At 32.8% G+C, this 15276-nt stretch overlaps 2 protein-coding genes and 1 long non-coding RNA gene across 6 annotated transcripts in view; 1 reads left to right on the top strand and 2 right to left on the bottom strand.

Annotated features, from left to right (window-relative positions):
- LOC123706786 (pierisin-like) overlaps window positions 1-15276 on the top strand; it is a 36164-nt gene that overhangs the window by 17828 nt on the left and 3060 nt on the right. Inside the window, exon 1 of one of the 4 annotated variants that reach the window (XM_045656225.1) lies at window positions 14146-14374. The exons of 1 other annotated variant lie outside the window; for it this stretch is intronic. The gene's annotated coding sequence lies outside the window, so the exon portion shown is untranslated. 2 more of the 4 variants (XM_045656226.1, XM_045656227.1) reach the window with 2 other exon arrangements.
- LOC123706794 lies at window positions 360-3468 on the bottom strand. The gene is made up of 2 exons (XR_006753428.1): window positions 2883-3468; window positions 360-427 (listed from the first exon to the last, which is right to left on the bottom strand). It is a non-coding gene; the product is annotated as an uncharacterized LOC123706794 (long non-coding RNA).
- Window positions 3823-9106, bottom strand: LOC123706783 (pierisin). The gene is made up of 2 exons (XM_045656223.1): window positions 9001-9106; window positions 3823-6746 (listed from the first exon to the last, which is right to left on the bottom strand). The coding sequence occupies exons 1-2, from the start codon at window positions 9005-9007 to the stop codon at window positions 4201-4203; spliced, it is 2553 nt and encodes an 850-aa protein (XP_045512179.1). The 5' UTR covers window positions 9008-9106; the 3' UTR covers window positions 3823-4200.

The following is a 15276-nucleotide window of genomic DNA, read 5'->3' on the forward strand; positions in this document are numbered from 1 at the left end:
TTCTCGGTTTCCAAACCTATTTCTTTCCATTTTGAGCATAAATTTCGTATACTATTCCGCGATTAGCAGTACTCGGTGTTCAGACATACTTTTTTTGTTTCTTTGTGTTTTTGTTGTTGAAACGAAGATGGATGGATGATTATTTTTCACAAAACCATATAAGTCTGTCTCCTCCCAATCAGGATTATCTCTAATTACAATTGGAACAAACCCTTCTAAAAATATTTCATTTGGCGGTCTTCTATCCCATCTAAGCAATCTTTGCCTCCTATCCAGCCGTACAACATCATCAGCATCTGTCACTTCAATTGGTCGCCATTGAAGTTGACTAATTCCTAATAATGCCGGCTTATTATTTCTAAGTCCAGAGCTCTAATCCATTCTACCACTGCTGCCTGAATTCCGTTCGTCATGTAGGGTGGACGGTCTGAAACAAGTGCACTTTTATTATAGAAACTTGCTATTTGTTTCTTTTTTATTACATTAAACATTAAAAATTTGAAAGAAAACAATTTTTTAACCGTATTAAAGCTATTTGTATTATTATAAAATAATAATACATGTGTAATGTGTAAAAGCTATGTTAACCAAAGACAATACTATTAAAAACTTATCTGACTGACTCATCACTGAGCGCAAACGAATATTCTAAAATAACTTTTCTATGTGTGAGATAAGGACGGAATGATTCGAATGATGCGAAACATAGGGAAGATCTCAACTTTCTCGAAACCAGACTGAACATTCCAGAAAACCGTACGATAAGGACAGAGTGATGTACGAAGCAAGTAAAGAGTACGTACGTACGCACTGCGATAAGGATAGAATACCATCTACTCAGTACCACTTCGTTCGAAATTTTTATTCGTTTAGCTGCCCGCGCTGATGTTAGGAACTGGTGATCATAGTTAATAACTATAAAATGGCTATGTTTTGGTCATAAGCTCGTGATTATTGCTTATTTATATGAGAGGCTGTTGTAGTCTATTTAGACGTCAGAAGTCTAAATAGTCCAGCTAGTCCATATTACCTATCTGATGATATTATGTTAGTGTCACCGTGATTAGGTATCTATAAAATATATACTCTACTACTACAATAAATAATCTATAGCCGATACCTTCGACCTAGGGAATGCAATCCCGATCTCGCGGGATCTCGATCTCGCGACATCCCGTGTAATTTTTCGGGATCAATCCCGAAGCATAGTATGACGAGATCCCGTTCGAGATTGACCGGATTGGGCTGCAATGGTCAGCGATTCTACACACATCCGCTCGGGACGCTTCACGCGACATTGCACATTACATAGGGTACATTGCAATGGAAATTAGATGCCGGTTATCTGCTAACCGGCGTCTAATCCGACACCGGCACTCTTGAGACACTTTAGAAGATACTCTTTTTTTAGAAGTTACTTTCAAAATCACCAATTTTAATCTCCTTGAGCTATACCTACTTTGTTTTGATTATGTTCATGTAATTGAAATTCTTAGTTGTTTAGTTCGTAATGTTAAAGGATAAAGGCTTTTGTTTTCTTTCAAATAATATTTTATTTTAATTAACCTCACTATCACAAACATGCAGTTTTCATCGTATTCAGTCACGTGAATTATTTTTTAAAACTATACGAGATCCCGAAAATTTCGGGATCCCGCCGGATTGATATTTCTAATCCCGCGGGATCTCGAATTCACGATCTCGAGTCGGGATTGCATTCCCTACAGTTCGACCTTTAACACTGCCATGGCAATATTCGTAAATAACGTAATTGCTCTGAAAAGCATACTATACAAATAATGCACCAATGCAATAATTATAATAGCACTCTATTAACATCATAATTTGTTCTATTGTAGTGTAAATAAAGTGCAGTAGATAAAACATGAATTAAAACAAAAACAAAAGTTGTAAAGAGGTCTTACTATAGAAAGCAGTTTCCAAACAAAGACGTAAACAATATTTTTTTTATCAATTGATAAAAATAAATGTTTTATTCCTTTCCTATACAAAAAAGAAAAAAATATTTCTAAGTAATGTCTTTCAATCGAATAAGTACTTATTCTGTTCATACTCATTAAATATATATTTTGTGTTTTTATATATTATGCCTGCAGATAATATTTTTGTTTGTTTGACAAGACTAGATAAGAAGAAGATTGCCCATGTGTTTCAGAATAATGATGAGTACTTTCTTTACTTTTAGCATAATACAAATGTGTATCAATTGTATTATGTTTCAGCTGGTGCCCGCGAATTTGCCCACGTGTGACTTTCGCCCTTGTTAAGTAAATCATTAATTCAGTCTGAACTTCTTTATATATATTTTACATACAATTAATAGTCTGTCCTGAAGGGGCATAAACAAAATTTCAGCGTTGGTCACCCCTAAGAAGCCAACATAAGAAAAATAAATATCATAATCCTGTATTTTAAAAAGCACTGACTGGTTTTGTTGTACTTTAATTTGAATACAGATACATATGTTACTTATTAAACTCCACAAAATCTTTTTGTGGTAATTTTTCTTAATTTGTTGCGGTACCTGACTAAAGCTTGTTTATCCTGATACCCGTTTTTCACACACATACTATTCTACAAGAAGTGAATAATGTTGATTTAGCGGTTTATTTCTTTGCTGTTAATAAGTTATTTGTTACAAGCTCTGGCAACACTGAACTCTTATTTTAGTATAATAGGAAAATCAGAAATCCTATCCCATTCAGCCCGAGCTGAGCTATAAAGGCCAACAGCGAGATTTCATTAAAAAAACTGTTACTTAACCTGCCGAACAGTAAATTAAATTATATCAACATATGGTCATCTGTGTTACTTATATGCATGTATAATATTTTAACAAATAAAGAAATGAATATACTCACTGTATTGTATTATTCAAATTTTAAACACTAAGCAAAACACAGTAGCGAACTGAACTGCTTGAAGACTACGAAGTGATGATTAATCCCGTAAGAAAATATTGCGATAGGGTAAACATTATTTATTAACATTATCAATGTTATTAACTACAAAAGGAAAGAAATAATAGTGAACAATGTTTATTAACATACATTTAAATTGCAGCTTATTTTACATTTAAAATTATTACACAACCCAGTTCTTTAGAGCAAACTGTTTCCACATCTAATCCTATTACAGGTGTACACTTCTAATATTATATTTATGCTCTTTACTCTAAACAATGAAGAAAAACAGCACTGTAATTTGTTCCGCCCTCGAAATAGCCAATTGTAATAAAAGTTCATATTTAGCTGCCAATATATAATGAATATAACTATTCAAATTTACACTACTTCTACTCAAATTTAAACTAATAACTAAAAAATGATCTGATTGTATATCTGTATTTACTTTACTATCAGCTTCACGGTACAGTACCTTTAATATTTGGTGAATGTATGGATTGTGGAGTATGTCCTGACAAGATGAAATTAAGCAAGTAAGTCAAACCAAACGTAAATGTTATTGGAACGACCATGGTGTACGTTCAGGTTCAAGGTTCTATACTTAAACACATTTCGTTCATTTTTATATAAAAGAGTTATATAAATAAACATCATTTCTTGGTAAAGAGCTTTTATCAAAAGTGTAACCACGAAATTCATCACTTGAGAATTTGAAACATTGCACTATCTCATCATTGTTTATAATAATTACAAATAATCATAAGCTAAACGAAACGAAGAGAAAATGTATTTACTTAGCAACAACAAACCTAAAATGTAGTAATGCTCAAATTAAAATTGAAGATCAGGAAAAAGGCTTTGCTGTAAAGACCGTGTTTCAAGAACTTAAGTTTTTACCTATTGCGGGGCCTACATATTCAACAAAATCTCTAGTTACGGTAGGATATGTAAAATTATTTCATGTACATTAAAGGGAAGCTATGACCAATGCCTTGCTATTATACGGTGAATGATAATGTAAGGTTATTCTAGTGCTCGGACTGTTCCAATACACCAACATTTATCGTTTAAATAATACATGAAGAAAACATGGCACTACTTTTTATATATTGGAGGGTGATCGTGAACATTTATTTCATTGTCATTGCCAGTTTTATGATATATATATATATATTCAATGATATTATGATTTTAATTTAACCAAGGATGTTTGTTACAATTTGACATTTTAAATTACTGTCTACCATGTTGAGTATTGAACTTCATGTAATTCTTACATTAGAATAAAATGAAATAATTGATTATCCGAATATGTTGATGTATCGGTTATTACAGAGTCCTTGTCAGTATAACCAACTGCATGAGCTGGATCATATAAGCTTCTTATTAAATAGCAACCAGTTTGCATGCTATATTCTATTGTCCAAAAATATCTTAGATCTCCATGGTCAGGACCATCTATATTGTCCAGCTTAACAAAAAAGTTTTTATTTTGATATACCCATCCTAGGTTATTGATGTCCGCGGAATATATATTGTATGCTTTTTTATTTGAATCGTATACAAGTTCCCATATGCTAGAAGCAAAATTTAGATCATGAGTTATAATCAAGTTGTAAGTTGTACTTGAATCTATAACTTTTTTATAATTCAGTTTAGTTGCAATTCTGAATTTTCTATTTGGTAGAGGTACTTCTCCTAGTTTTTTAAGATACCAAGTGTTACCGCTTTCTTTAGTATCTGTTACTATAAGTTGTTTACCTCCATAAGGGGTATCTATATTAGTTAGAGCTATTAACATTTTAAACTCCTTCAGATTTCTGATTATGTATGATCCGTCATTGGCTTGGTAAAGGCGCCAATATTGGTTCCAATTCCCGCTTTCTGTATAAGCACGAAGAACCATTTCTTTAGATGATGCATTGCTATCCCAGGTTAACCAAAGCTTTGAATTTACACCGCTCTTTATTTTGTAAGCTTTTTTCTTTCCATCATAGACGAATGACCATTTTTGATTATTGTTGCTACAGAAGTTATGACCATGAACCAAAGCACCCTCTTGGTTGGTATAGTCAACGGCTATATTTGGGAAGTTATCATTGAATATATTATAATCACCATCTGGAACGTACTGATAAATGATGGGTTTTATATCCCAATCAGAATGTAGATTAGAATTACCATTAGAATCATCTTGAACCATTAAATTTAATCCACCATATGAAGTACTCACGTTAGTTAAACCTAAAATCATATTTGAGTTTTCCAAATTTCTAAGTTTATAAGACTTAGAGCCGGTCTGTTCGATACGCCAATATTGATTCTTACTTCTGCTCTCTGTATATGCTCGAACAACCATTTCTTTTGACGTAGCGTTACTATCCCAAGTCAACAAAAGATTTGATTTTCGACCACTCCATATTTTATACGCGTGATAGGTACTATTGTAAGTAAAGTGCCACGTTTGATTTTCATTGTCACAAAATTCATGCCCGTGGACCAATAAATCGGGTTGATTACTAAAGTCAACAACTTGATTCGGTAGGTCAAGATTAAATATATTGTAATCGCCATCCATAATCGGCCGAAAATCGAAAGGAATAATATTCCATTCCTGAGAGCTTTTGGTATTAGAATTAGATATTTCTGTATTTACAATAACTTCTTTTCCACCGAATGCACTAGATTTATCCTGAGCTGTTATAATCATATTTAGATTTAGAAGATTCCTAAGTCTATAATTTTTACCGGTCTGTTCAATTTGCCAGTATTGGTTATTGCTGCCGCTATTTGTATACCCGCGGAGAATAATTTCTTTAGACGAAGCGTTACTATCCCAGCTCAAATACAGACTAGAATTTTGATAACTTTTTATTTTGTACGCTTTTTTATTATCATCATAACTAAACACCCATATTTGGTTATCCCCGCCACTATATACGTTGCTGTGGATAATTCCACCATTGACATTTTTACTTAAATCCAAAAAGGAATTTTTATCTTTTATACTTTCAATCATAAATTCACCATCTGCAATTGGTTTTGGGTTATTAGACTCATCACCAAACGTATCCTCTTGTACATTTCCTGTACCACCGTACATCAAGTCATCATAAGAGCTTGTTGATCTCTCAGAACGTCCATCTTTATTACCACCGTCAGGATGATTTACTCTCCATATGACTTGAAGAGTTCTTGAAGAAGAAACAATGGGTTCTAAATCACCGGGATCCAAGAAATTGGGATTTATCCAAATTCTTTGAACTCGTCCGTTATGTAGTTCCCTTGCTGATCGAATATATATATTTTGTATACCTCCAGGAAAGGCTACCTCCATTTGATTAGGCCATGGCGATGCATCTGAGAAGGAATCGTTTACATCAACTCCTCCAGGTGCATAAATTTCGTATTGATATACTATACCCCGGTTGGCATTTCTCGGTGTCCAAACATACTTTTTTTTGTTTCTTTGTGTTTTTGTTGTTGAAACAAAGATGGATGGATGATTATTTTTCGCAAAACCATACAAGTCTGTCTCTTCCCAATCTGGGTCCTCTCTTGTCACAATGGGTACAAATCCCTCTAAAAATATCTCATTTGGCGGTCTCCTATCCCATCTAACTAATCTTTGCCTCCTATCCAGTCGTACAACGTTATCAGTATCTGTCAATACGGTTGGTCTCCATCGAAGTTCGGTAGTAGTTAATAATGCCAATGGCCAAGCTCTTGACAGTAATAGGCTTATTATTTCTAAGTCCAGAGCTCTAATCCATTCTACCACTGCTGCCTGAATTCCGTTAGTCATGTAGGGTGGATTGTCTGAAACAAACGCACTTTATTATAGTAACTTGCTTTTTGTTTGTTTTATATTACATGAAACCTTTACCTTACTTGCCTAATCTCTTTTCTATGGCTATGTTAAAAATGAGAGTCTATCGTTCAATGTTAACAAAACGCATTTTTTTAATGAAATTCAAAACGCTTCGTTTATCATATATTCTATTTTAATATTATATCGCTGAATAGTTTTCTCGTAAGTTGACTGCGCCGATCTCATTATCTCTCGAGTTATAAACAAGGAAAGACACCTCAAACCATCTTACAAGAAATGTTAGCTGTTTATGGGGACTTCGCTCCTGGTAAAACTATGATTTATAAATGGCACGCCCTTTTCAAACAAGGAAGGGACTCCATCAAAGACGACTCCGACCTGGACGGCCGATTGAGAGTGCCACGCCAGAAGCAGTTGAAAAAGGATTGGAAGATGTCTGGCTAAAGATAAACATATCGCAGCATTAGTTGGAGTATCAGAAACAACCATTTTGAACATCTTACTTCAACATCTAGGCATGACTAACGTCTGGATCAGATGGGCAAGATAGGTCCCGAGAATGCTTTCTGCGCATCAAAAATGTGAACGGGTAGAAAGTTGACGTAAGTTTTTGAACCGCTGTGTAGAGCAAAGGGAGGAAGTTATGGCCCGAATTGATACTGATGATGAATCTTGGAGAGATCATGACGATGATGTTTTGTATTGTATCCTTTTGATGAAAGTTTTACGACGATGATGAAACGGAGTTGACAATTTCGGCCTATTTTAATGACCAAGAGCAAAAAAAAATTACGACGGTCTTAATGAATTATTTGACAAATGTGATAAATAAAGTTAGGAGAAGGGGTTAAGGGAGAATATATTGAAAAGGGAAAATAGTTTAAGGTTTCATTTCATACAAGTTCAGGTTCATAGTTATATACGGAGAGTATTTTGACTGCTCCTCGTGTATCAAAAATGGCTAAATTTTAAAACTTCTAATAAACATTCCAGAATAATATAATGTCGTCGTAAGCTCGTGATTGTTGCTTATCCCCCCACGAGAGGCTGTTCGTAGTCTATCAAGAGATCTACATTTTAAATAGCTGATCAATATGCATGTTTGAAAATATATACAGTTTGTATCACCGTATTTTTTTGCATAGCATGCTTTAAAGTATTGACCATATCATTAATAATAATAATAATTCACATAATATATAATATTTACATCACAATACAACAAAGCAACAGATTTAGGAGGTCTTACAGCAAAGTTTCCATACACAAAATATAAATATAATTTGTATAAAAATTAAATAAATGTTTATGACCTTGACTTCTGATTCATATGCCTAAATCCAATTAAAAAAAACTAAAGGAGGTTCGATGTGTAATTTTTTAATCAATATTTCTTGGAAAGTATAATTAATTAAATATAATTCTTTGATAAAAAAATTACCAAGTAATGTGTCTCAATCGATTTATTACTTATTATATTCATACTCATTAAATATATATAATGTATGTTTGTAAGTTTAATATATCAGCTCATAAGATTGCCCATGTGTTTCAGAATCGTGATGGTTACCTACTATACTTATTTCCGTTATTATGGTACCAGTACTATTAGATTTATATATTTGTTTTGCTGGTAAAAAGTTTAAAAAATCGCTTTTAAGAAGTTTTATTACAATCGTATCATTTATATTATGAAGCAGCTGGTGCCCGCTACTTAGCCGTCGTGCAATTCACACCCTTAGTAAACCAATCATCAATTCGGTTTTAACGTGTGATCGGAAACTAAAATAGTAAAATATTATTTACATTAAAACGAAGGAATAAATAAATTGTCAGCATTGGTGACCCCGAGTAGCCAATGCAAGGCTGGCCTAGGTAAAATCGTATAATCTGCTATTATTACATAATGTTGTTTCTTAAATTTGAAAACAAATACTTCAATAACTAAGTGTAAAAAAAAAATTCATTTTCCCCTTGCCCGTGATAAAACGATTGTGGCGGCGGAATACTCTAATCTTATTTATGATTGCTCGTAATGAGTTATTTGTAACAAATCCTGGCAGCACTTATCTCCTGTATATTAATAAAAATAAGTGTTCCTTGTTAATCTATTATGCAATACGTTTATCAATATTTCTAAAGTAGACGGTCATTGAAGCGTCGTTAATTGATCTATGTTCTTGTACTTCTTATTATTTCATAATTAATAATTATTAAAAATAAAGAAGTATAAATACTCACTAGACATTGCAATAATCGAATCAAATCACTAAGTAGGTAACACACAGGAGCGAGCCAACTGAACTGCTTGCAAGTTACGAAGTGAAATGATTAATCCCGTAAGAGCGCACGCTTTTATTTGCTTTTTTTCGTGTAGGTAAATTAAATTTGTATATTATTACAGATAAGTTTGGACGAGTGCTCTATCTTTTTGAGACCCCAATAAGCTCGCACAAGCTCGTTGTGAGCAAGACCCAGGATCCAACATTTCAATGTTCAGTGGTATCGACTCATTCTATGAATCAGTCTCTAAGGTCCTTCTGAATTTGGAGTAGGAATATACTTCTGTTCTAAAGTTGCAGAGAGCATTGCAGCAAATGCTCTATGTATTAGTTTCGAAAGCGGCTCTGGAAGTGCCGAATAATAATATGTGCGGAATACATATTTTAATATTATTTTTATAATAGATACGGCAAAGTGCACCATGATTCGGAAAGTGTATATACCTAAAAAATATTTACAGACCAATATTTCGTTTGAAGCTCTTAGATCCAGTGAAATGATATGCATTTAGAATCGGTATTTATAATTGGACAGTTTAATTATTCCTGAGGAGAACTGGACGGCGAGAATATGAACTAAATTATGGAAAAATCATTATGGGGCCAAGCCTACATAAAGACAGCGTTATGTTATAGCTAACTAGTTATAGTTTAAGTTAACTAAACTAGTTTCGTAAAATAAAAATGTTAGAAGCATATCTACTCAGTTTCAGCAATATGTTAACTCTCTCAGACTTGTTCCAATGAATCCATAGATTTTTATAATCATGTTTTATGTCACGGTAGTAATAAATACAGCAGAACTTTTGTTAACCTGTTTTTTTTTTAAATCTTATGTTGCCAACATTAATATAAAGCATTAATATAAAAAAATTAATATCAGCAAGAGATGATGGTTGACACAAAAAAAAATTTATCGCCTTGTATGTTAATTATGGGCTATAGACCTCGAAACTATAAGTAATGGGCTCGGGGATTTGCTAGAATTTGGATCTTAAATATGCAATTTGCTTTGGACGCCATTTAATGTATGAAGTTATGGTTTTCAGTTGTAAGGCCAACAGGAAACTCTCTAATAGACTTTGGTTAGACGCGTAAACATAGTTCGCATTTTATTGCAGATCTACCGAGCATTTAAATGCTTGGACTCGACTAATCCATTGATTAATAAGAAATATTGTTATTTCATACATTTATTATATTGTATAACTAATCTAAGATAAAAATAAGTTATACAGCATGGTGGAAACACAATCTGGACACAGTTTTCCTGTCCACCAGGACGTCGAACAGATTTAAATATCTGTTCGACGTCCTTCTATGCTAAGTCCAATGATATACACATTATAACAATAAAGGCATTATTATTCATCATTTAAACGTCACAAAACAATTGAAACATCAACGCTCCGTAAATAGCCGATGTAAGAAACCTGTTTTCGACGACAATTGCCATGCATTTTTAAATGCGTGAATTTAAAAAAGTTATTGAGCTGCATATTGAAAGCAAGAAATTTTTCACTACTTTGAGGTATACTTGATACGGATTGTGTAGGATTATCTCCTTACGACAAAACTTAACAAATGATCGAGAAAGTACAAATAAGTTAGAAGTAAGTAAGAGAAAGTACATACACACATGCCGAGCATTCTAGGCATTAACTAGAACTACGAGGAGCTTTTTTCAGTTTCTGGGCGTTTCTTTATTATTAAAATATAATTTGGTAAGCTGGTTGTTTCAATAAATTAAATTATCGTGACTCATGTGTACTTTTTTTCATATATCCTTTTTTATTTTAGTTTGTTTTTTGTTCCTGTTTAGTTTTGTTGTAGTTGTAATATGTATTTTTGCACTCCTTGCCTTATCTAATTTAATAAAAAATATCTCACAGTGTGTGCCTGGAAGAGATCGCTCGAAAGCGATAAGGCCGCCAGTTGCGTGCCTTCTTTTCATTTAATTATATTACATTTTTAGACTTTAATGCAACGAAGTGTTAATAAAAAAAATCGGCGCTTTTCGGCTGTGTTTTAGCGTTGTATCCTGTAAATAAATAAAGATACCTTTTAAGGCAAAGGAAGCTAGCCAATGAGGTGATTTTTAATTAATTATAGGCTTTCTTTAGATAGGTAAAAACATTTTCATATTGATACGTATTTTTGCAACCTTATTATCATATTGTGGCATTTAGATAAGTTTATTTTTTATCGATTATTAACCTGTACACTGTTATCATATGTTATTATTCGTGAACTATCTAAAAGAAAATAAATGCAAAATAAAATAAATTTATGTAAACATAGTTACAGATAATTACATATAATGATGTTTACATAAAGAGCTTATCCCAAATTAAACACAATTATAAAATGTAGGTACCAAACTGATAAATACTAAACATACATTATGTGTAATAATACGTTTTTTGCATTTTTTTTATTTTGATTATGATTATTTAATTTTTAATTTCTATATCAAATAACAGTTGTAGTATTCCAGTAGATGGATTAGTGGCTTCAGCTTGCGAATCTTATACCTAGCTTTGTACCAAGACTATCTTTCTATGGGCGCATTTAACGTTCGCTTGAACTGTAAAGGAAAACATCGTGAGGAAACCAGTTTTCCCTAGACCCAAAACCTCGACAGCGTGTGGCAGGCACAGGAGACTGATCACCTACTTGCCTATCAGTAACAAATGACCATAAAACAGATACATAAATCGGTTCGCAGGTTGTAGTGCCTCAGACTTTTTTTTTAGGATTCCAGAAATTGCACGAGATTTTACATCGTGTTAATGGAGTTCCAGATAGAAAAGAGCTATTTAAATGTTTGTCTTATTAACGGCACCTGAGAGTTATATAGTTCTAATTAGTTAGACCAAGAATATTTTTGAGAAATGTTTATATAAATGACGCAACACCGGTTAAAATTTACAGGTTTACAAATGGTTATCGCTTAATAAGAAGCTGTTGCAAAAACCTAACGTATAATATCATTTTCTTATATAATGACGCAGGAAAGACCTCACTATATGAGGTTATCTCTAGAACTTATATTAAAAATATGCGTTTTTTCACATTTCATATTTATAATTATTTTTCTGTAGGTAATTAGAATGGTAATTTCTTAACTAAAATATGTCTTATTGCTAAGGAAAAATATTATTATTGAGTTAGTACAGTACATATAAAACTGCAACAACAACAATAGATATTACAAAAGATCCAAGAAAAAGAATACTAGCACTATTTATTCTATTAATAACTAACAAAAATATCTTCATGTAAGTATTCGGTGCTAAATTTCTTGGATATTATAAGTATATTATTATTTTTATGTTTACCCGGCTAAAGTTAGTAGCGGAAGAGATAAAATAGTGTGTTAAAAAAGCAGTGCTCAAGGTTCTTAATGCATTGTCTTGGTCTACGGTTCAGACGCCCTTCCTTGGCCAATTCAAAGGTGATTAAATTAATACGAGCTACAGTAAAAATAAGATAATAATGCTTCATGTGGGTAAGCGAGATAGATATATAATTTTAGAGCGCTTCCTGCGCCATATTGCGAATTTGCAAAACGAGTGATGTCGAATGGTATTCATTGCTCAGGATCGCGGTCGACCCGTTCACTGTATTTTTATGATATTAATGTTGCCAATCAATGAAACTTTAGCCGAATGTGGGGACTTTGATGTATAATTTGTTATATTGATTGATAAGCTTTAATACGGGCAGTATTGACGCTAAATATTGAAGTGTAAAGACTTATTCTTTATACATTACATTTTCAATATTGTAACTGGATTATTATTAGGTTTAAAATTGTAATCTCACTGAAAAAATACCACTTTAATTATCTATTTATAATAAATTGTCCAAAAAATGTTGAAGAAGTTTCCAGGTGAAGTCTTGAGTCTTGTCAGTCGTCGCAGGTAGGAAAGCGGATACGCATGGTACCCTATTCGCGTCCCCGTCTCCCCGACGGCTTCCCCTGCGAGAAAGTCTTTTGGCGCGGTGTGTGAGCTCAGTGTATGGCAGTCCCGTCTCTATTGTCTTGTCATATGTTACGTGCGGTATGCGGCCGCAGCCTCCTTAACGCGAACGTCCACGGGTAGTATCCCTGTAAGCAAGGCCGCTGAGTTGAGTGCTGTTGTGTTGTATGTCTTTGCTATTTTTGTGCAAAGCCCCTTGTCATGCGATCTAGTTTCTTTCTAATATTTTTTTTCTACTGCTTGCGCCCAAACAGCCGCGAAGTACAGGAACAGGCTCAATCACTGCAGTGTATAGAGCTGTAGTGACGTCCACCCTATCTTTGCAAACTAGCTATTATAAAGCCAGCGGTCCGTAGTCTAAACTGCTCCAGTCTTAAAATTCTTTCATGTTTCCTAATGAAGAGTTAAATTAAATTTATATATTACATATAGTATTAGTATTGTGTATAAATTGTGTATTTTGATATATTTTTATTTCATTTCATAGTATGTTAATATGTGTAGTTATGTGTTTAATGTTTTTAAATAAAAATAATCCTCAATAAAATCTAAAATAAATTTTATAGATATTTATTTATACATTTGATACATTAACATAAGAATGAAACAAGCTCGTTAAAAAGAAACATTAAAAATTTATTTTAAATTTTACTACATAGGAAATACCGACTAAAAATATGACCTAAATCTTGCATCACTCATTTATATCATTCGTTTGTTCGATATTCTATAATTTATAACAAACGAAACTCAGATCTAAATCTTTGTGATACTCAATGTATTTTAGTCCAGAGATTGTACTGCTGCTCACATTAACCTACAGCTGAGTTTCGTCATCGGACGTCAAGGCAGTATACAAAATACCATTCGTATCAACTCGACGTCCGTCGTTCTACAACTTAGCAGCGCCATCACTATGTGGACAGTAGAACCAGCTGCTTACTGTATTATACTGAAGTATTTCTAAGCCACACACATTGACTTAGGGTGCTTCAAGACAAGAGCGTACCAATTCTTAAAAGGCTGGCAACGCACTTGCAAACCATCTCACAATGTGAGTGTCCATGAGTGGCGGTATCAATTAACATAAGGTGAGCCTGCTGCCCGTTTACCTTCAGTCAAAGAAAGAAGTCTAAGAAAATAAAATTGATTATATTTTTGTAATGTCATAGATTTGCTTGAGGGCAAACTTTTATAATCGAGAGTTGGTAACCCTGGAGTTGTAGAATTGTTGACGACTTGACAGTTGGTTATTTGTTGTTTTCACTTATGTTGACTGCAGACGTTGTCTAGATGCTTCACGTAGAAACTCGACCGGTTCTACCGGCGATAAAATATACGTAGTGAGTAAGTACCTGGTGACTAATATTAAGCGATATCAATTAACTGCAATAATGAGACATTTTGCTAAATATTACAGTGCATCTTTAACTTATTTTGAAAACAAACAAACTAGGTAGTTTTTTTTAGTCATTATATTTTTCGAGAGATTACATTTTCTTTCTTTAGCTATTTTCTGTTTTATTATATAAACACTATTTATAATATTAAATTGTAGAAATATAAGCCCTAATATAATAATTAGGAAAATTGTATTTCTTTCGGATTGGAATGTCTTAGCGACATCCTATAAAATGCGGAGTTGAATCATGAATCAATATTTGCAACAAGTTGCTTGAAAGATTTCAATCCAACCTATGTACGGTTTAAAAACGACCTAGTTACTTCGATAAAAACCACTTATTAACCCATAATTTTGATAATTTTCTTTAAGAAATTGTTGAAGCCAGATTTAAATCGCTATTTAAACTATTATTGTTCAGATAGGTATTTTTGGTACTAATGATTAATAGGTGTTTTGAAAAACTACAATAATACAAACATAAACAGTACCTATTAAAAATACTTAGTGTTAGCTTTTCAAGAACTTTACATATTCATACAAAAGACATAAAACAAAAAAATATATTTCGGATACCTCATAGGTGTAGGAGTAAAATTGCAACATATAATTGGAGATCCACATTGATTGCCCCTATTATTTTGGTAATATTATCAATGGTTATGGTTTCATAAAGTTTGTACTGATGACATAATCTTTGGTCTTGTGCTGTGTAATTTAATGATTTAATTAAGTGGCTAGAAAATAAATTTATAAATTATGGTATTTAATAAACTATATTGCCCCAAGTTTTTCCAATTTGCAAATATACTTTTTACAGTCAAATGCTTTAGTTGCAGCTTATCAT

This window comes from Pieris brassicae, chromosome 3, assembly GCF_905147105.1.
Source record: "Pieris brassicae chromosome 3, ilPieBrab1.1, whole genome shotgun sequence".
NCBI lineage: Eukaryota > Metazoa > Arthropoda > Insecta > Lepidoptera > Pieridae > Pieris > Pieris brassicae.